Source organism: Idiotropiscis lumnitzeri, chromosome 5 (genome assembly GCF_059441095.1).
Source record: "Idiotropiscis lumnitzeri isolate Australia: NSW breed Sydney's pygmy pipehorse chromosome 5, RoL_Ilum_1.0, whole genome shotgun sequence".
In the NCBI taxonomy this organism is placed as follows: Eukaryota; Metazoa; Chordata; class Actinopteri; order Syngnathiformes; family Syngnathidae; genus Idiotropiscis; species Idiotropiscis lumnitzeri.
In genome coordinates, this window is record NC_142395.1 from 30345186 (window position 1) to 30365963 (window position 20778).

The 20778-nt window shown below is 50.3% G+C and overlaps 2 protein-coding genes across 4 annotated transcripts; one reads left to right on the forward strand and one right to left on the reverse strand.

Annotated features, from left to right (window-relative positions):
* The first annotated feature begins 1 nt into the window (after position 1).
* hsd11b2 (hydroxysteroid (11-beta) dehydrogenase 2) lies at positions 2-5070 on the forward strand. Its single transcript, XM_088296809.1, has 5 exons — positions 2-271; positions 2480-2692; positions 3308-3493; positions 4021-4158; positions 4224-5070. Exons 1-5 carry the CDS (start codon positions 115-117, stop codon positions 4649-4651), a joined length of 1122 nt encoding a protein of 373 aa, XP_088152935.1. The 5' UTR covers positions 2-114; the 3' UTR covers positions 4652-5070.
* Positions 5071-6504: 1434 nt separating this feature from the next.
* gpatch1 (G patch domain containing 1) lies at positions 6505-15945 on the reverse strand. Of its 3 annotated transcripts, none has more exons than XM_088296787.1 (19): positions 15822-15945; positions 14865-14999; positions 14667-14752; positions 14271-14425; positions 13617-13776; positions 13022-13267; positions 12443-12605; positions 12286-12362; positions 11969-12188; positions 11442-11717; positions 10951-11129; positions 9086-9213; positions 8908-8996; positions 8699-8826; positions 8330-8609; positions 7142-7222; positions 7000-7067; positions 6764-6918; positions 6505-6595 (listed from the first exon to the last, which is right to left on the reverse strand). In XM_088296787.1, the coding sequence occupies exons 1-18, from the start codon at positions 15901-15903 to the stop codon at positions 6814-6816; spliced, it is 2658 nt and encodes an 885-aa protein (XP_088152913.1). In that variant the 5' UTR covers positions 15904-15945; the 3' UTR covers positions 6505-6595; positions 6764-6813. The 3 variants fall into 3 exon arrangements, with proteins under 3 accessions (XP_088152913.1, XP_088152911.1, XP_088152912.1); XM_088296785.1 differs by having other exon boundaries at positions 6764-6921; XM_088296786.1 differs by having other exon boundaries at positions 6740-6921.
* Between the last annotated feature and the right edge of the window lie 4833 nt (positions 15946-20778).

The window sequence follows — 20778 nt, forward strand, 5'->3', positions numbered from 1 at the left end:
AGGAAGACGAGGAAGCAGTGTGACTTTGTGCGCAACAGCCGCACGCACGCACGCACGCACGCACGCACGCACGCACGCACGCAGGCAGGCGGGCACGTTCGAGTGACGTCGGAAATGGACGGCTGGCCGCTCGCGTGTTGGACGTTGGTGCTGGGGACGGTCGCGTTGGCGTGGGGCGCGATGACGAGGATGCTGGCGCGCGTGCTCGAGGACGACGAGCGAAAGAAAGACAAACTGCTGCCGGCCTGCGGCAAAGCTGTCGTCATCACAGGTGACCCTTAAGCGCTCTTCTTTGTCGTCTTCTTCTACCAACTCGAATCCCGAACAGAACAGCTTGTTGCGTTTGAAAAAAAAAAGTTGTACACTCACTGAGCGACTCCATGAGAAACTTTCGCTGACCTTGGAGCACTTCCCCTTTGACTGCGTGTGTGTGCAACTCCACGATGCGTATTGATGTGTGTGTAGGTTTTCGTCGTGTTCGAAGTGCTTTTGTGAGCTGGTGTACATTTGTAGAAGTGTGTGTGTTTGATGATCGTGTGTTTATGTTTGTAGCGCGTGACAGTGTGCACATTGTATTGTGTTTTTGTGTGATAATCGTCTTTGTGTAACTTGTAGAGTTTGTGTATTTTGGGAGTGTGTATTAGTATTGTGTTTGTGTGTTTTGGGGTGCTTGTGCATGCATGTGTCTGAATGTGTGTGTGTGTGCGTGTGTTAGCAGTGCACGCATGATAATAGTGTGTTCTTGTGTGTGTTAAACTTGAATTAATCTTTGACTCTTTGTCCCTATTTGGCCTTGAGCAAAGCAATATAATCTGTGCGTGTGTGTGCGCGCGCGCCTACGTGAGATAACAGTGTGTGTATGCAACCATCTTTACTACTACAGGCATCATTCAAACTTTACACACTTACCCTTTAATCATTCACCAGTGTGCACACACACACACAAATACATATTCAAAATATGCACCCCTTCAATACCCGTCCATGATAGCAGGTGTGCACGTGTATAACGCTGATGTCGGCACGCACGCACGCACGCACCAGATGCGAGCACATTGGTGCTAGTTCGGAAGTGACGGTCCCCAACCTCACGCTCGGTCACGGTGCCACAAAAAACAAAACAAAACAATTGCCAGCTCTCCAGACACGACACGCAACACCAAAGTTGCATTTTTCTTGGCTTCCATCTCCTGCACTCGTTTGCAGTTGCTGACTTGCGGCCAATCAGAGTGATTGAGATCGATGGAGATGATTTGGAAAACCCACCGGGACCCAAAAATCTCTCGGTTCTTCGGGTTTGTTCTCGTCGGCGCAAGACGGCGGACCGGCCGACCCAAAATGACCTCCACGCGCGCAAAAACACGTTTTACAAACTAATCAATTGCACCACGTCGGCAACCCCCCGAAGACGCAGGTGTGTCCGGCGGGCATCCGCTCGGAACGCCCGATGGCCAATCCAGTCCTGGGTAATAAGAACAGGCACACGCCATCACCACTCACACACACACACACACACACACACACACGCCCGCTTGTAATAATTCACCCACACACACACCTGACCGCTTTGAGTCAGGTTGACCCCGAGCGGTCACTTGAGTCAGGTGACTGGTAATGGGGGGGGGGGGGGGGCAGCACGCATCTTCACCTGCGTTAGGGTGTGTGTCGGTAACTTATTATCGCCAGCTGACAACTTTGGAGACCGAACGCCGCGTGAAACACTTCAGTGACATACTCAGACATGGCCGCCGCTGCGTTAGCGTTAGCGTTAGCGTTAGCACACCGTCACGTTCAAAAAGCTCAGTTTGACGAGCCCAAATTGCTGTTGCAGATGTCGCCAAGCTTTTTGAAAGTCGCTATAAAATTGGAGAGCGCCGGAATTTCTACTCAAGTCACTTGAATGCACCTTTGAGGCTCCGTCAGTAAACTGGCGCTTGATTTTGCGCGGACTTCTTTCGAACGTCCTCCACAAAGGATCAGCTTTCGTAAAAAAGTCAACGTGTAGAAAATGTGAAAATCTCTTGTCTCAAATGGATTGGCGACAAGAAAAGTGTTGGCGACGCTTCACTTGATGATTAATTGCGTCTGTTTTCATACAAAAGAAGACATGCTTTGATTTGCATTCGGCCCTCAAATTCCGACACAAAGACGTTCACCATTGCGCACGTACGAAAGGCTCCATGTTGGCTATTTTTAGAATCTTTAATCTTAACAAAAGGCGGAGAGGGAAAGCCAAACATGGATGAGCTCGGTGCGCTGAAAGAGGCGAGTTTGAACTGGGCTTGTTCGCGCCTCTCCTCTCTCCATTTCTTGGGAACATCTTGAATTGTCCCGGAGAAGTCAAACAGTCGACGTCTCGGTCGCCGTTGTGAAAAAAAAAAACCTTTGCCGTGCGGTGTGATGCAAAATTTAAAAAGAAGTTTGTTTCTTGACATCCTCGGAATGCGAGCGATCTCATGCCACCCCCCCCACCCCCCAGGCTGCGACTCGGGCTTCGGGAAGGCGACGGCCCGCCACCTGGACTTGTTGGGCTTCCGGGTGTTCGCTACGGTGTTGGACGCCGCCGGCGAGGGCGCCGGCGAGCTACGGAGCGCGTGCTCGCCGCGACTCACGCTGCTGCAACTGGACATCACGCAGCCGCAGCAGGTGCTGCAGGTGTTCGCCCAAGTTCGGGCGCGGCTGGGACCGCAAGGTAGGCTCCGCCCCAACCTGCGTCACCGTTCACTTTTGCACTTTCACGTTTCATCTCGGACTAAAATACACACGAGGCGCTCCGTTTGACTGCAAAGAGAATTCTTTTGGACCCGGCCACATTTGAGAATCAAATATTCAGCGTCAATTTGTCATTGTGAATTTCACGCTGAATATTTGACTCTGTTTACTGGGACCAAAGAGAGGAATCCCTCGTTTTTAGCCGTCAACTGGGCCCGGAAAAGTAAAGCATTTGTTATTCATTGGAATTCCGCCTGGGTGACATCTGACAGTCGACATGCATCATCATGCTCAGACAAGCAAGTTTGTGTCGGCGCAAAAAGCAGGACGACTGCCGATGACGTCCAATCATTTTGTGCAAGAGATTAAAAAAGACCAACTTCACGGGCGTCCAAATTGAAGCTTCAACTTGGAAACGGCAAAAAATAGAAATCCATTAGAAAAATGATCACCCGTGACAAGGACGGGGTGACATTTTGCGGCCTTCTTGCCAACGGCTGAAGACGACCGTGGCAGCTTGACGACCAACATGCGTTGCCCTCGCCGCTCTGCAGATACGAGTCAGTGTGCGCGTGCACGTGTGTGTGTGCGTCAGGTCTGTGGGCTCTGGTGAACAACGCGGGCGTGTGCGTGAACTTCGGCGACATCGAGCTGTCTCAGATGTCCAACTTCCGCGGCTGCATGGAGGTCAACTTTTTCGGAACGCTCAACGTCACCAAGACTTTCCTGCCGCTGCTGAGACGCGACAAAGGGCGACTGATCACCGTCTCCAGTCCGGCTGGTACGCACGCACGCATGACCCTTTCGCCAACTTTGACTTCTGACTCGGCAACTGAGTTTTGGTTTATTTCTCAGTCCTTGTTGAGTTTGTCCTGGAGCGATTGGAATGAGTTCATTTTGAAGCGCAATCGCTCCAAGTGCCGCGGGTGCTCTGCCAGCTCCCTCTAGTGGCTCGCGGAAGAATCACCGCCCGGGTCGACACCTCAAGTCAGGTTCACTCGCTATTTCAACGGAATCATGAATTGGGCACATCCCAAAATATGCCGACATTTTTTCCTTCCAACTTTTGTAGAATTTGTTGTGGATTTTTGCACTATTCTCATCAATGACAAATGTTTTTCATTTGGATTTTTTGGGTCTCACTGGCGCCGTCAAAGTGTCTGCCAATTTGTCTTTGCATGGTCTGGAATCATTTCCGAATGAATTACTTGTCGGAGGAGGGGAGGGGAAAAAAAAAAAATCATTCAAAGCAAACGTGCTGTCAAGCCGTCTTCATCATCCTCATGTGGCCGTCCTCCCGCCACGCAGGTGACCAACCGTTCCCGTGCTTGGCTGCGTACGGAGCGTCCAAAGCCGCGCTCAACCTTTTCATGGACACGCTGAGACACGAGCTGGCGCCGTGGGGAGTCCACGTCTCCACCATATTGCCTTCGTCCTACAAGACGGGTAAGGCTGCGCCTCGCTTCTGCCTTGAGTTTGCGTGCTGACGTTGTTGTTGTCGTGGCGACCAGGTCAGTGCGGTAACACGGCGTATTGGGAGGCCCAACACCAGCAGCTCCTGGGCTCGCTTTCTCCAGCGCTTCTGGAGGACTTTGGCGAGGACTACGTGGGCGAGACCCAGGAACTGTTCCGCCACTTTGCCCGCCACGCCAACCCGGACCTCAGCCCCGTGGTGGACGCCATGGAGCGGGCGCTGCGGGATCCACAACCGCGGACGCGCTACTTCGCCGGGCCGGGCGTGGGCCTCATGTACCTCGTCGGCGGCTACTTTCCCGTGGCTCTCAGAAACCGATTCCTCCAGAGTCTTTTCCTCAAGAAGAGGTTGGCGCCCCGGGCGCTCCGGAAGGAGGCCCTCGGCCGCCGCCGCCACGACGACAACAACAACGACGACGACGACGACGACGACGACGAGGGGGCGACGTCGGACAAAGTCAAGTAGCGCCGCGGCGCTACAGACCACGTGTCGTCGATGTTGGTGGTCCATGAGCGACAAATCAAAGGCCAGTCCGCCAACAAACAAACAACGTGGCCGAACGTGGCGTGCGTCAGCGGTTCATCCGTTTGCGTACGGGCCACGTCGTCGCTAGCGCACGCTTTGTCCTTACTCGGAAGACCGTTCCAAGGCAGGCGAGCTCAAGCACGGGGGCACACTCGCCAAACGATGGAGGCGCGAGTCTCCGGCGCCGACCACGACACAATTACATCTTCATCGTTATCGACCGCCTTTCACTAGTAGCCATGTCCTCGACATGACTAGTAGCACCCGCATGCACTTTAGCTCCTAGTCTGCCAAACTGACTCGATTTGTGTGGCAAACATCCGACACGAGCCGAGAGAGAAAAAAACAAAAAACAAAAAGCGTGTCCAAGTGGTTGAGCTCGTGTGCCTCGTTGTGCTACGATTGAGGACAAAAAGTGAACTAGCGCCTCGACCTCGACAGTTTGGAACGAAAAGACGTGCGACGTTCCAAAACTGCTTTTCTGGTCCTGGCTGGTCAAGATCCCGTCCTACAAGTTGTTCTTTGAGATCTGCTTCCAGAAGAAGTGTTAGTTCTACAAGTCCGGCTTCTGCGGGAATTGACAGAACTTCAAGTTGTACAATTGGAGGTCGTGAAGGCTCGCTAGTTCTGCTTCGTCAAGTTGCGGCTGGAGAAATGTGACTTTTGAAAGGGATGCGACTTCCCGGGTGGAAGTACTCCAAGTTCCGCCCAGAAAAGTGATGGGTCTCGGTCTCGGGTTCCCTCTCTTCACGCTCTGGTTCAAGAACCACCAGACGTTAGGATTCTCCAGTTCTGCTTTGAGACTTTTTCAGTTGGACGAGTTCTGGTTCCTCAAGCCCCGGTTGGAGAAATCCGAGTGCTCGGAGTTCCGGCTCTTTCTCGTTGGAGTCTGGTTCATCCGGAGGTTGGGAATCTAGTCTTTGAGGTCCTGAAAGTTGGAGCCGTTTTAGAAATTTGGCCTTTTCAAGTCGGAGTAGTTCTGGGTCATCAGGTTGCGGTTGTCTAAGTTGTGATTCTAGGATTTGATGTTCTGCAACTTCTGGCTGGACACGAGTGACGGTGTTTTAAGTTGAAGGAGTTCTGATTGGAAAAGTCGAGCTTCTTCCGGTCGTGCATCTGCAACATGCATCCGACCTGAACTGATAATGAAAGTAAAAGTCCATTTGTTGACTTGTGCAACCTTTGGTCCAAATGTCTGTGGCGTTTTGTTTTTTTTCTTTTTCTTAAATCTCTGACAACATATATCATTGTTTTAAATTTGTAAGAAAAAGTTCCGGCAGATCCCAGGAGCATCGGCATTTCTCAGAAAGTTCTACAATATTTCCATATTAAATCAAAATGTACTAACTTGTGTCTGTTGTCTTTTCAAACGAAAATAAAATGTGCATCAAGGTCCCCGGCCAGCAACTTAAAATAAAGACTTCTCCAACGTTAACAATTAAATAAATAAATCAAGAACATTTTTTCCCCAATGGCTTATTCTCCAAAATGCTGGTTATGGTCTCGCTGATAAACGGCCCATTCCTAATTTAAGTGTTGGTACAAACATACAAATTCCGAGAAAACTCCACTTGTTGAAATAAAAAGTGAGCCATCCTAAATGCAGCAGCCAATCAAATTGCGGCCGGGGGGGCTCGGGTGGGATTCACTTCATGCTTCGATGCAGAACGCAAAGAATACGTGACTGTCTGTGTGTTGCTTAAAGGAGGGGTCTTCCTGCAAGATGCTGGTGCCATCTGACACTCGTCGATGAAGATTGGTTTAGTTGATCAGCTGGCAATTACAAAACGCAGTCAACTTTGATGACTTGATTTTTATTGCCAAGTTGCTCCAGCGAAAAGTGGTCACAGCCAGGGGGGGTGTGGCGACGACACACTCTTCAGCCTGGACAAACACAAACAAAAAAAAAAAAAAAACGCCCTTTCACTTCAAAAACAAGAAACACAAAAGTAAAAAAACACGTTAGACATACAAACGCACATTTAAAACACACAAACGCAAACACACGGTTTATAAAGCAGGTTGTACTTTTCTGCTGATTTGACCTCTGACCTCCTGATCAATTCCTCCGTGGACACAGACTTTCCGTCTCCGTCGTCACTTTACTCCGATGTGTCCTCGTCCTCCTTTGTCGCCTTCTTTTTCTTGTTGTTGTCTTGCTGCTTCAATTTGTCGATCTTCTTCTTGGCCTTCTTCTTGGCCTTCTTCTTCTACACAACAACAACAACATGAAGGAGAAAAAAAAGAAGAGCAAGGAGTGGGAGCAGCCCAAAAGCGAGCCCGTGCACCTTCTTGTCTTTCTTGCGTTTGTGTTGATTCTTGTTCTTGCGTTTCCCGTCTCGGGCAGCCGCCGTGGCTGCACGGAGAACAACGAGCCAATGAGACCAAGTGTGTGAAAATGGGAGGCGGGGCTCCGGGAAGCAGACTCACCGAAAACGGACCAGGGAGGAGGAAGCTTGGGACCGAACTCCACCGCTTCTGGAGACGGCGGCACACACGAAGGCACAGCTGCTAATTGGAACAAAATGTCACGATTATTTCCATTGGCACTGACGTCATCATTTCTTTCTTTCTTTTTTTTTTTTTTTTTTAAAGAAACTAGCAAACCTCAACTCCGATCAAAATGACCATCACAACCTCACGTAGGCTTTCAGCACATTCCCAGGTTTTCTTCCATTCCAATGTTTGTCACTCTTTCAATGTCAGCCATTTTCAAAGACGAGAGCCCGTTTGGAGCATTCCGACGGCTCGTTCAAGACTCAGAAGATTGTGTTTGGCCACGATCCGTGTAAACACAAATGAAAATTTTGGTTCTCTTCTTTCATTCCCACCGGACTTCCTTTTTTTGTAATCGGAGTTGGTTTGACCCAAATCGCCTATTCCGGAGCAAGTGACGCGGAATACAAGCTTTTTGTCGAAAGAAATTGTTAGATGCTCAGAATTTGTGCTTCAGTGCTCAGCCGGAGAGAGGTGGTTTCCCAACCTTGAGGTTGTGGGTTCCATCCCCATGTCCAAGTATCCTTGAGCAAGCTACTGAACCCCGAGTTGCTCCTGGCGGGATGAGGTCACTTGTGACGCGCGACGGGTACCGTAAGCGCGTCACAAGTGACCATTTACCAGAACAGCAACAATGACATTTTTTTTTTTTTACTTTGGATGGCAAAATATAAACATTGCTTTTACATTGGACAAAATATTTTCATGCAAGTAGTAGTCGTAGTATTTCGTCGTGTGTGAGCATGCATGCCTACGATGCGTCTGTTGTCATCACTTCTACTTCTCAATTGAAAGAATCTTTCCTCTCTTTTGTGACAGATTCGATTTTATATGGCAAACACTTGGATCAGTCGCAAGTTGCTTGGAACGCTCACATTTCCCAAAAGGCTGAGCTGCCCAAATATTTTAGCCACCCATTCCTCATTAAAAAAAAAAAAAAAACGGCAACAGCCACCGCTGACGCTCGTTGTTTAAGTTCCTGACGACGGCAGTCAAAGAGTTAAGCTCATGTGAAGCCAAAATCAAAACAATCGCTTGGCCGGCACGTCACACAAGTACGGGAACAGGAAGTGAGAAATGACAGCAGAAAACGGCGGGAAGCGCGCGACGAGAGGACGTCACCTGTCTGCCGGGACGAGGCGACGGCAGAGGACGAGATGTCGAAGAGGTTCTTCGGCAACGCGTCCGCTTCTTCCTCCTCGCCCTCGTCATCCTCTTCACCCGATGAAGATGATGAGGACTTGTCGTCTGAGGAGCCGGCAAAGATGGCCTTGAACACGTCCATGGGAGGTCGCGCCTCCGCCTCTACTTCCTCCTCCGCCTCGTCATCGTCGTCGCTTTCGTCCTCTTTGGCCTTTGGTTTGCTAGCCTGCGAGAGATCACGTGATTCCTCAGCTGCACTCTGAAGGAGAAGAAGACAAAAATGTCAAAGGAAATTCTGCGGGGGGGGGGGGGGGGAGGGGGGAATGTTGGGGGATGCTCAGAGGTCACCTCAGAAGTTTTGGCGGGCGGCCCTGAAGAAGATTCTTCCATGTCACTCGTTTGGCTCTGCGCCGCCTCTTGGTCCCACCTGGACTTCTTGGTGGCCTGCCCCGCCTTGGGAGGAGCAGAGGGGAAACCTGCCGAGCACCCGAACGGGACATGAGCGCGACGAACAGGACGCAAGAGACGCGACTGGCGGGAAGTGGCCGAGCGGCAACCTGCTTGCTCGGCGCCAGGGTTCAGCGTCAGGAAGTTGAAGATGGAAAACTTGTCCCGCTTGACTTTGGGAAGGCCGAGCGTAGACGAGCTGCAGTCATGTCACATGAACACGGCATCATCACATCACCTTCCGACTGCGTGCGATGCGTGTGTGTGTGTGTGTGTGCGTGCGCGTACCCAGGGTAGGGGTGGGGTACGTTGAACCTCTTGCATAGGATCTTGTCAGGATGCCACTCAAACGTTTCCCTGGTCAGTTTGCCAAACATCTTCATCTTGACCGCCGCTTCTTTGTCCTCCATGTTGTCCTTAACACACACACACCAATTATAATAATTAACTAAATCAAACAAAAATAACTAAAAAAACATTTTTGTTCTAAATCTAAAATGTACTTTCTGATCATACATGAGGTTTTGGAGTTAATTTGAAATCATTTTAAAGTCAATTTGATAGTTTTCTCAAACTATTTATTTATTCATTTTAAATACTCCATATATTTCGAAAATAAAACTAATAAAAACGAAACTAAAAAATGTTTGCTAAGGAATGAAAATGAACAAAGCTGTTCTCAAAATTCATTCAAAAATAAATGAAATAAAATGATAGAAAAAGTAACAATTAGGACCATCCAAAACCATTCAGGCGAGGGCTGCGCGATAAATCGAAATCGAATCGACATCGAGGTTTGACGTCGTGCGATTAATCGCAGGACAGTGAGGTTTTTCTCTCTCCCCCAACCTTTGGCATTTGAGAGACAGAAGAATTAGCCAACCACAATTGTCGATGCTCGGGTCTTAATAGCGCTGGCCAATCAGTGTCGTTGGCTAACACGCGTGAGTCGGCGCTCCGGTGCCGACGATCGGCACAATAACACGCTATACATACACCTCTGTTTTTTTTCTGTGATTGCCGAGTACCGAAGTGGATGCAATGGAAGTAACTTCTGCCGCCGTAGACGAGGAGAGGGCGATGCTCGTGCGATAGACGGGCGGTACGTCTATTATTTGGACGTGCGGCGGATTTGACAAAAATGAACCGCATCAAAAAAAAAAGAAGCATCCGATCCAGAGGCGACACGATCAACGTATTTCAACGTTTAAAACATCACCACCCATTTTAGTATGAAGCCTGTCAAACAGATTTGAAATAAACAGAGGAAGGGGAGGCAACAACTGGCAGCCATTCGCGTGCTAAGCTAACATTGCTAACAGTAGCATTCACAATATGAAAAAAATAAATGGCAACGGAAAACTATCTCCTAAGTATCTGTGCGTACCGGCGACAAGCTCCCTCTCAGAGCGTCTTTTCAGCACTAATGGCAACATTGTAACTTGTGATCGTGCATGTCTGATACAAGCAAAGGTGAATAGGATGCAACTTCTGGCCGAGTGGTCTAAGGCGCCGCGTTCAGGACCCAGTCTCCCCAGGAGGCCTGAGTTCGAATCTCGAATTTCCCCATTGTGGGACTAATAAAGGGAATATTATTATTATTATTATTATTTTAGCCCCCAAAAAACAAACACAATGGAATCGTCTCGTACTTTTCATCAAATGGTGACGTTCGTGACTTGTATTATAATATCGATCAAATTCTTTGTCTGAAACTAAACGGACTCACAATCGTAGTTTTGCGAGCATTGTGACAAGCTTGTGTGTGACGCGTGTGTGTGTGTGTGCGTGAGTGCAATGGAGGAGAAGGGCGGATATGTTGCAGTGGCGAGCGAGGAAATGAGAGACAAGTGGAAAGGAAAAGTTAAAGAGTGCATAAAAATAAAGCGAGTCGAATCGGATAACAGGAGCATTTGAATGCATTTTGACGTGTAAAATACAAAAACCGCAAAGCGAATCGTAATCGCAATATTAGTCTGAATAATCGCAATTAGTTTTGTTTTTGTTTTTTTTTTTCAAAATCGCGCAGCCCTAATTCAAGCCCAGACACGCACGCACACACATAAAATGGCGTGAAACAAAAGGGCACACACACGTGCATAACCGAACATGGCCCATTGGCGACACTTGAGGCAGCGGCTAGTTGTGGTTACCTCCTGATGCGCCGCCACTTCCACGCGGTCGTCGTCGTCGTCCTGCTTGGCGCGTGTGAAGCGACTGGCCAGCACGGAGGAGGTGGGCCGGTACAAGATGGACGCTCGCACAAACTCCTCCTTCTCCCTGCTGCGTTCCCACTCAGTCATGGAAGGGTCCAAACTGGCATTAAGGGCATCTGCCACACACACACACGTTCGTAAGTGTGTGAATGTCTATATGCGTGTGGGGGGGGGGGGGGGGGGGGGGGGGCTCGACAACAAAAACAATGAGGGGAAGACATACAAGTGTCACATGACTATGTACAAGTGAGTCTGAATGTGCATTTATGTAGTGTGTGTGTGTGGGGGTTGGGGATTCATTATTTGTGGGTTTAATGTTTGTGATTAAAAGTGTGTCATGTGTGTGTGTGAGTGTAATTAAAAGTGTGCTAAAAATGTGCATGTACGTGGTGGGGTGTGCGCGCGTGTGCTCTGATTGCGCGTCTCACCTTTGTCACCGAGCCGCAGTCGTCCCAAGTAAGCGTCATATCGAGCTTGTTTGCCGGCGTTCTTCTCAAAGGGCTTGAAGGCCCGCACGTCGGCGTCGTGGCCTCGCCACGCCGCCGCCGCCGCCTCCTCCTGCCGCCGTCGCAACAAGGCCGACGAGGCGTCCGAGGGGGAGGTTGGGCGAGCCGGCCGCGGCGCGGGCTCGGAGGCCGCCGCTCGGAAGCGGCGCAAGCGCAGGCGGTCTTCGGGCCGCAGCAGCTCCATGACGGAGGCGGGGCCTGCGCAGCAAGGGGGAGGGACCGCACCGGTTGGAATGGTTCCATCGACATCAAAGTGCTTTGAAATCATCTCGCCCGATTCTGAGGACTGCCCGTGACGTTCGGCCTCTCTCAACAACAAGCACAACATTGACGTGTGTGCACGTGTGTGGCGTATCGTGTAAGAGGGCAGTCCACGTTTGCGCATCAGTGTGTTTGCGCAGGTTGAAACGGGGAAGGCGGATTTGCGGCGAGTGAAGCGCGTTCCCTACCTGGCAGGGCGGCCTCCCCCAGCAGCGCACCCCTCTGATCAGACGCCAAGTGGTGGCGACCGGCGGTCGGGGCGGCGTCCTGGCGTGTCGCCTGACCTTTGGACGACCTCAGAGCCTCAGCCAGGGCGGCGCTCACACCCGAAACGTGCGACACAGCCACCGGAGGGCGGAAGTGGTGCACCGGACGGAAGTCGGCCGGCAGCGGCGGCGCGGCGAAGATCTGCCAGCACATTTGCGAGTAAGCTTCCAAAAGGTTTTCTTTTTGTTTGCTTTTCCTTTCTAGGTGTTGACTGAGAACTTTTCAAGACTTGGCTCACCATTTTCTTTTCTTCGGAGTTGTGCGCCAAGGTGAAGCCTTCCAGGATTTTGCCAAGGTAAGACGCTTCCTTGTGGTCTGCAAACACGTTTAGATTACGGCTTGAACAATGACAGGGAGCAAAACAAACAAAAAAACTAAACAAGAGAGTTTGCTACGCGTCTTTTTGTTGTTGCCGCCGCCGCCGCTGCCGCGTGGCGCCGTCCAGCCGTAGAGACCGTCTCCGGGCTCGTCCTCCAGCACGGTGTCGTACTTGGACATGGCGTCTCGCTGATACACGTCTTCGTCGTCGTCATCTTCCAGCGCGCCCACGCCGAAGGCCTAAATGGCACAGAGACATCTGCCAGCTTAGGCGGCTGCCAAAGGCGCACAACCGCGGCGATGCCAACACTGTCGCGCAAAAACAAAAGTTGCATTTTGTGGTTCTGGAAAGAAAAGAAAAAAAAAATACAAAAGAACGCATTTCCCAAAAACAAACAATATTTGCCAGAAAAGTTGGGGTTCGTAAAAAATTTCAGAAAAACGTCAAGATTGCGCACAAACAGAAATGTGTCAATCAAGACGCGCTCACGATACGTTTTGTGTGGCGGCAAAACGGAAACTTTTGGAATGAGCAAAATGCACATTTTCGATCATTGCGGCCACAAAACGCGCATTTGTGCCCAAGACTGAAAGCGGCGTCTGCAACTAGGCGGCCATTGCACATCGGGAGGCGGAGCCGCGCAATAAAGACTCACCTGGCCGGCCACGCCCCCTCCACTCCGCGAGCCGCGGGGCCTCTCCCCAAAGAGCCTGCTGGTGGCGTCGGAGTGCGGCGAGAACAGGTCCACGTGCCGATCGGCGGCCTCGCCGTGCAGCGCCAGCGCCGGATCCAGACCGCTGTAGCCCAGGCCCTGAAGCCCCGCCCTCACGCTGAAGTCCACCGCGATCACGTCTTTGGGGGCGAACGTCACGTTCTCCGGGGCGAACTCGCCGTCGTCCTCCTGGAGGGCACGGCGTCATCGTCAATCTCGGCGCCGTCACCGATACGCTCGTCGTCGTCAATCATCGGAATGCTCGCTGCCGTCAGCGTCATCGGCATTCACGCCGTGGTCGTCTTTCTAGTCCTTGTTATTATCAAGACGGTTAGGGGCGGGGTTTGGGTATGGGGCGGACACCGACCTTACTCCGATGTATCGGCTACTCGCGTCTAGGCTGCCGATACAAGCCGGTTGAGCAAAACAAATGAATACCATACACTCAAAAGCAAATACAGGCAGCGTTGCGGAACAAGTGGTGTGGTCGTCGTCATCATCATCCTCATCACACCGGCAATTAATAGACTCCACCCACCTCCGAGCCCTCAGAGCCAGCAGAGGGCGGAGCGCAGCCAAAGACTCGGGCGCCGCCATCAGCGGCGCGTTGGTGGCGAGCCTTCCTCTTGACGCGAGGCCCCACCCCCTGACCCGCCTTCCAGCCCATCCGGGTCAGGAGCTCCACGCCGACGCACGATCTGACACACGGCGACAACAGTGAGCATGCGCAGCCCCAACGCAAATGCATCTTTGCGTCTTGCAAGTTGGAGACGCGAGCCGTCTTGGGCGTTTACGCCTCACGATGTTGCTGCAATACAACAGAGGGACCTGTGATGTGGCAGCCGTTTTGCATTCACACAATCGCAAACAGCAAAATGGACGGTGCTACGTATGAATTTGTCTTTATACGACCAACGTATAAAGACAAGCGCTTGAGTCGTTTCTGCGCTTGAAGATGGAAGAGCTCAAGTTGTTGTTTCTGATCCTCCACAAAATATTTGAAGTTGAAATGAGTCCATTTTTCTTCTTGGTTGTCTTTAACGTCAAAAACTTTCAGGACTTGAAGCAGAGGAGACATTTGCATATGGAAAACCAAATCAACAAACAGCTACATGAGAACAAGTCCTTTTTTTTTTGGGACGCGGGCTGTGGCGCAGTCACAGTGCGGGTGTCGATTGGATGGCGACGTCACCTTGCGGGTGCGATGAGTTCCTCGAGGAGGTTGTCTCCCGGTATGAGGGCCGTCTGCGCGTTGACAGCCTTGGCCTTGTCCCACGCCGGCGCCCGAGATGCAAAAGGCTGCGTGGTGGTGATCTGGTTCGGGGCGATGCCGTGCTCGCCCAGATCCTGACAACAACAAAAAAACATCAACAGCCACCACATCGTCATCAAGGTTATTTACGGGCAGGAAAACGAACAAAATAACTATAACTTCATCATCATTGCGAAGTGATTGCCCAAATGCGCCAAGCGGGCTCCCCCCGCCCCAACAACCGCTCCATTTTGTACACTTACATGCGAAATGCAAAGTTACTTCCACATGTCAACAGGATGTGGAGCCACAGTCATCACTAACTTAAGTCGGTACCTCGTCATCCATGAAATCCTGGGGCGTGGCCTGATGTTTCTCCGCCTTCTGTTGTCGTGACGACACAAAGGCGGACGGCGTCCATCCTGGCGCGGCAGCAACAAGACAAAAACAAGGTCAACCACGACTGTTATCGAGCGACCGATCGGCAGCTCCATAAATGCCGGACAGGAAGCGAGGTCGTCCGACGGGGCTGACCTTCTTTAGATCCCACCGTGTTGTAATATCCCGCTGAGAAGCCACCTGTGAAGGCGCCGTGGAACCGCTGGTAGCGCCCCTTTTCATCCCGAACAGTTTGTTCATGGAGTGGGAGGGGTTTACGCGGGGCCTCATCTGGCACACACGTGCACACACACATTAGTGCAGGACAAACACACATCATGACATCAATGTAACCCAAATTAAAAAAAAAAATAAATAAAAAAATTGCAGGAACACACAAATGTCAGTATCACAAAAACAACCGAAAAGACAGACATACACACACACACACAGTGCAAACTAAACACACAAAAGTTAACAAGACCAAAGATTATGTCATAAAATCAATGTACAATGGGACAGACAGAACAGAATACAACGATTTAGGAACATGTGTGCTACATTTTTAAGTGTCAAATACGACAAAAGAGACGCCAGGATGTTGAACAGATGAAGCTGAACATCAAGCAAGAAAGGGAAACAATTCCACCCAAAAAACTTCAACGGTTAGTGTCCTCAATTCCCAAAAGTTTATTGAATGTTGAAAAAAAAAAGAAACATTGGTACAAAGTAAACATGACCTTGTCCCAGCTCTTTCTGGAATGTGTTGCAGCCATCAAAATCTCAAATTAATGATTCGTAAAAAACAACGTCTCGTATTGGTAGCGTATTCAAGTGAATGTAGGTTGAGCGTGATTTACAAATCAAAGTATTCTGTTTTATTTGTTTGACACAACGTCCCAACTTCAATGGAATTAGGGATGTAATAACAAAACTCTGAAAAACACGCAGAAAGCGAGTTTTAGGGCGCACAGGCGCGCGCGCATGTACACGCAAACACACGCCCGTGTAACCAAACCACACACACGTCCGTGCACAAACTAGTAAGTTTGGGGCTTGTGGCGCATTAAGAGTCGTCGTTGTCGTCACACAAGCGGCAAAAAGACAACCGACCTTCTTCCAAAGGCTCCAAAGGAGTCCCGTAAGTGACAAAATCCGCAGTCGCCTTGTCGTTGTCTTGCTCGTCGGCCGCCATGTTGCTGCCGCTGGCGGAAGTCGAAGCCGCCGCTACGGCCGCCACAGAGGGACAAAAGAGTTCAGAGGTCACGCGGGCACCCGGCGGACCATAGCGCCCTCTGGCGTTGAGCAGCTGTCGTTTTTTTTTTTCGAACGCAATCCTTGGACGGACAATGAACCCAAGTTATTCATCAGTTTCACTTCCGCATGTGGCAAAACACAATCAAATCAAAATCTTTTTCTCTCTCATAGGCGATGTAGCTACGCCGCTCTTTTATAATACCGGAAGCAGTACTTTAGAATTAGAATTAGAAATCCCTTTATTGTCATTGTACTCAAGTGTACAACGAGATTAGAGGGCTCCCCTCTCCAGTGCAATACAACAATAATACAGACAAATATATAAATTAGATAAATAAATAAGAGAGTGCAATGGAATTTAGTACTGAATAGGGTATATAAAAACACATCACGATGCTGTTCTGCAAGGTAAGGGTGTTCTCGTGTGTGTGTGAGAGTTCAGAATGGAGATGGCTCTCGGAAGAAACTGTTTCTCAGTCTATTGGTCCTCGATTTGATGCATCTGTAGCCACTGCCAGAGGGCATCACGACAAAGAAGCAATTTAGCCTCGGCGTACTGCACTTGACATGAAACACTGTGCCAACGCAATGGCTAACTTGAAAAAAAACAAACCATACATGGACGCCAATGCAATGTCCTTCGCAGAGCTGTCAGTTAGCGGTTAGTCCGCCGCCCTCCGGCAGCAAACTGGGTAGCCTTCCGGCCTCGACCCTCCGGCATTATTCGTAAAAATTGTCTGTCTCCGACCTGTTACGGGGGACGAAGCGTGCTTTAGCTCCCTTATTAGCTTCGTCAGCCGGCCTCCGCGGATGCCGTGGCGTCGCTTCCCCCGTGGAGGGAGCGCGTAGACGTGGAAGATTTCCGCCGGGATGTCGTCGGGCTACGTCTTAGCCCAATTATGCTTGAACGCAGCTGAATCGCCAACTGAGCGGTATCTCCTTCAAGCTCAGGTCTTCTAGGAGCTTGAGGGTTCTGTGCAGGATCTTTGTTGTTTCCAAGATTGCACTCTTCTGTACGGGGATATCAGTTGTTGTTCCTGGTATCTGCTGGAGCCATCCACTCACCTTGGGGATGTGCAAAGATTACTCGTACGGACACCACTCTTGCGATCGTCATCGACTTCAGGAGGAACAAGACTTGTTGGGGGGAGTTTTGGATACCGACTGAACCCCAAAAAGTACTCGAGGGGGTTTACGTGTAGGTGGGTCAGATCTTATGATTGAGCAAGCAAAGGTGAACAAAAAGCATAAGTGCTTTGGCCTTCCTCAATGAAATCTTTGCACATTTTGCTTATTGTGTGAATGCTGACACACGGCATCAAAAAATAAGGATTGGTGTTCTTTGCCCAACTTTTTGGATGATGAACTACTTCCGCATTTGGCATGCTCAGAAAATTCCCGCCATCAAGGTTACTACTGTTGTCGTTCAACATTTCACCGTTTCTCCCAGAATTCCACATTTTACGTGGCAAAATTCAAAGAAAAAATTGCACAACTTTCACCTTCAAGTTTCGTAATGTTGAGCACCCGAAGCACTTTGAATGGTGACTCACCGCATATCCAACTTCATTTCTAGAGCGCATCTCACCACAGCCGGCCGGCGCCGTAAATAAGCGCTTGGTGTCATATCAATTAGAACTCAAATGAAAACACATCAACAATCGAAACCAGAAGAAGAGCAAAACAGCGACCGTCTCTCGCTGAGTCGAAAGCTGAAGAATAAAAATGATCTCATTCTACCCTTCTTTCTTGAGAGAGGGGGCGGGGCTTGCCTCACATTTAATGGGAGCTCATTCCATCGGGAAGGACCGGCAACAGCAAAGGCACGATGCCCCCCCCCCCCGAGGCTTCGCTTGGTCCTCCAGTAGTGGTCGGTCCCCGGACCTGAGGCAGCGGGCGGGTGCGAAGGGGTGGAGGAGCTCGGAGAGGTACGCCGGGTCCGGGCCATGAAAAGCTTTGAAGACAAACACAAGTTGTTTTTTTTAAAGCGGCAAACTCTTAACGTGAAGAGAGGTCCAGATTGGGCTCATGTGATCCGTTTTTTGAGCTCCGGTTAAAAGCCGAGCAGCGGCATTTTGGAGATATTTTGACGCACCACGTGACACATCACGTGCCTCACCACGACTCCCTTTGCCAGTCATGTGACACGTTTAGAAACATATACCGCTGAAATGTCACGTTGATTAGCATCTCGTGCCTATTAGCATCCCGTTAAAGGCCTCAATCCGATGAAGACCAGTTGACCCCTGCGTGAACCGGGTGCGAGCCCCGGCAGAACCCGAGCGCATCGGTGGCCAGCGGAGGTGCGGAGTCACATGTCGAGGCCACAAACAAACGGAAAGGTCGCGCCGACAAATGGGCCTTTGTTGGCGGCTAATCGCTCCGCTCGTTAGTCGCACGTTAGTGCTGTTTAAAACGGCCGCCGGGATTAAGACGGCCGCCGGCCGGGATTACGTGCCACGACGCACGTGGTCATCTGCGACCGATCGCCTCGGGAATGTACACGCGAGAGGAAGGCAAGATGACCTCATCAGGTGGGACTCGGTGGGCTTTGGAGGTCGTCCGCCGCTGGCCGACACGCGACACATTTGGATGGTTTCAGTGCTAACGATCGGCGCTACCCACATCGACTGAACCCGCTTGGAGCACCGGGACGGGACGGGACGGGACGGCACTCGTGTTCATGGCTCAATTTGAGCTTTTATCCAAAAAGTGGAAAAGAAATGATCAAAGCAAACAACGTACACATTTATAATGAAGCGATGCCTTTTACAACGGGTCAATCTGACCCGGATTCCCTCCTGCTATGTAACGGGTCAATTTGATCACTTTGTGACTCCATAAACAACTACAACTATGATGAGGAGAAAGTAAGTTCATATTGTGTTTGTTTGTTTTTTTCATGTTTGACAATTTTCAATGTGAGGCCAAACTGACCCAAGAGGATGTTTAACAAAGTCGGTCCGTTGCCAGCGCGGCGCTTGTGAAGTGTGGCTGTGACTCGGCACCAGAAGAAATCCGTGAAAAACAGGAAGCGGTTTGCCAGACTTCCTCCGCAAGTCTCGTCTTGTGACGAGCGAACACGCCGGACCTCAGCTGACGCTCGCGTCGCCTCGGATGTTCGCCCGCACGCACGCCACACGACATCACCGCCGCCTCGAAAAATAGATCCAAAGAAACCTGGCGTCATTCTGAAAGGAGAATTGGTGTTGTTGCTCTGAAGTGCCATGGACAAACATACACGTCAGCGGGTCGGCGCGGGCCACCGTTACAAATGACACATGTGGGGAAATTGTTGCGCATTTAAAGTCAAAAGTAACAACAACAAGTTGTGGACTCGGACCTTTGTAAACATTTCGAGTGCTTCATAATAGGGAAGCTTATTGCAGCCACACCAGAAAAAAACTAAAAATCTTGATTCGGCGTTCTAACGTTAGGCACCAAATAAAATGTCACATTGATCCTGTTGTGACGTGATTGGGAACTTTTCGTTTTTATGCATCTGTACAAAATCACAAGACTTTGCACGGTTCCATAAAAAAAATGTCAAAAAGCGTCTTTTCCGGACGATGAGCCGCTCCTATTTTCCTGGCTTTTGAAGCGTGCGGCTAATACAATGGTGCGGCTTTTCTGTGGGTTTCTCGTTCACCTGTAGGGGCGCTCTCGAGTTCCGAAACTACGCCCAATAAATCTCCATTTTTTTTTTCTGGGTCTGTTCCGTTTTAATGAGCTAAATGTGTTAAAAGGCACTCTTGCTGTACCTTGTTGTGCATTCACGCTACAAAATTCTTCTGTACATGCGCTAAACAACGCACTTCTAAAAACATTTGAAAAGAAAATGGCGGCCAACAGTCTGGTGCGGCTTGTGTGTCGTTTTTGGGGGTTTTTGTTTTGCCCAAAAAGAGTTGCTGCGGCTTCCATTCAGGTGCGCCTTGCGATCCGGAAAATACGGTCACGTTGTCACTGCGGGTACGGATTTAGTTGGATTTCTCTGAAAAATTCAAACGTACAACAAATGTTGGGTGGGGGCAAGTCATTTTGGAATTTTGTAATCATTTTTAATATCTTCAATTCAAAAGGAAAATATTTGAAACATATTCAGGGAATAAATAGAAAGCAAAAATAATTTTGCTCGTTTTAGAGATTTTGAATAGAACAAAAAAAGCTTGTCGGTGACCAGGAAATTGTGAAGCGCCAACAGTTGCCTGAAGATGGCGGCATTGCAGGCCAGGCAGACGCCGGCGTTGCTAGAGCGCGCGCTGACGAAAGCGCCGGGCGGACTTCTTCTTCTGTGCTCGTCAAACGTTAGCCAAGCCTTACGGAATGCGATGGGTCCAACAGGAAGTTAGCAAACGCCGTTCGTTAGCCTGCGCACATAGCGGTGAGCTAAGAGGATGCGGCGGCGGGTGCTCCGGGTTACATCAGGGCTGTCAAAGGGGACGACTGGCCCGTCAAGGAAAATCAAACTAAATGTTGCTCATTTGGTCCCCTGGAGGGCGCACCGACAACCACTCGAATGACGTCGTGACAATTGGCCGCTCGTCACAATTCGACGTCTGATATTGCAACGCTTTCACATTGGCGAGTCGTTACGTTTGATTTCGGCCGTGTTCCGGTGGCACGCGGCCCCTCGATGGCGGCCGTTCCGCTGACGCGGCCCTCTGTGGAAAGGATTCGGACAGCCGTGCCGTAAACCAAAACAAGAGCCGTCACCGACCGGCGCACGATCTTGCCGAGGACCCCGTGTAGCTGCCCGACAATTTGCCTGATCTCAAAAAGAAAAAACAGCGACCTCCTCCGTCTTTCCTCTCAC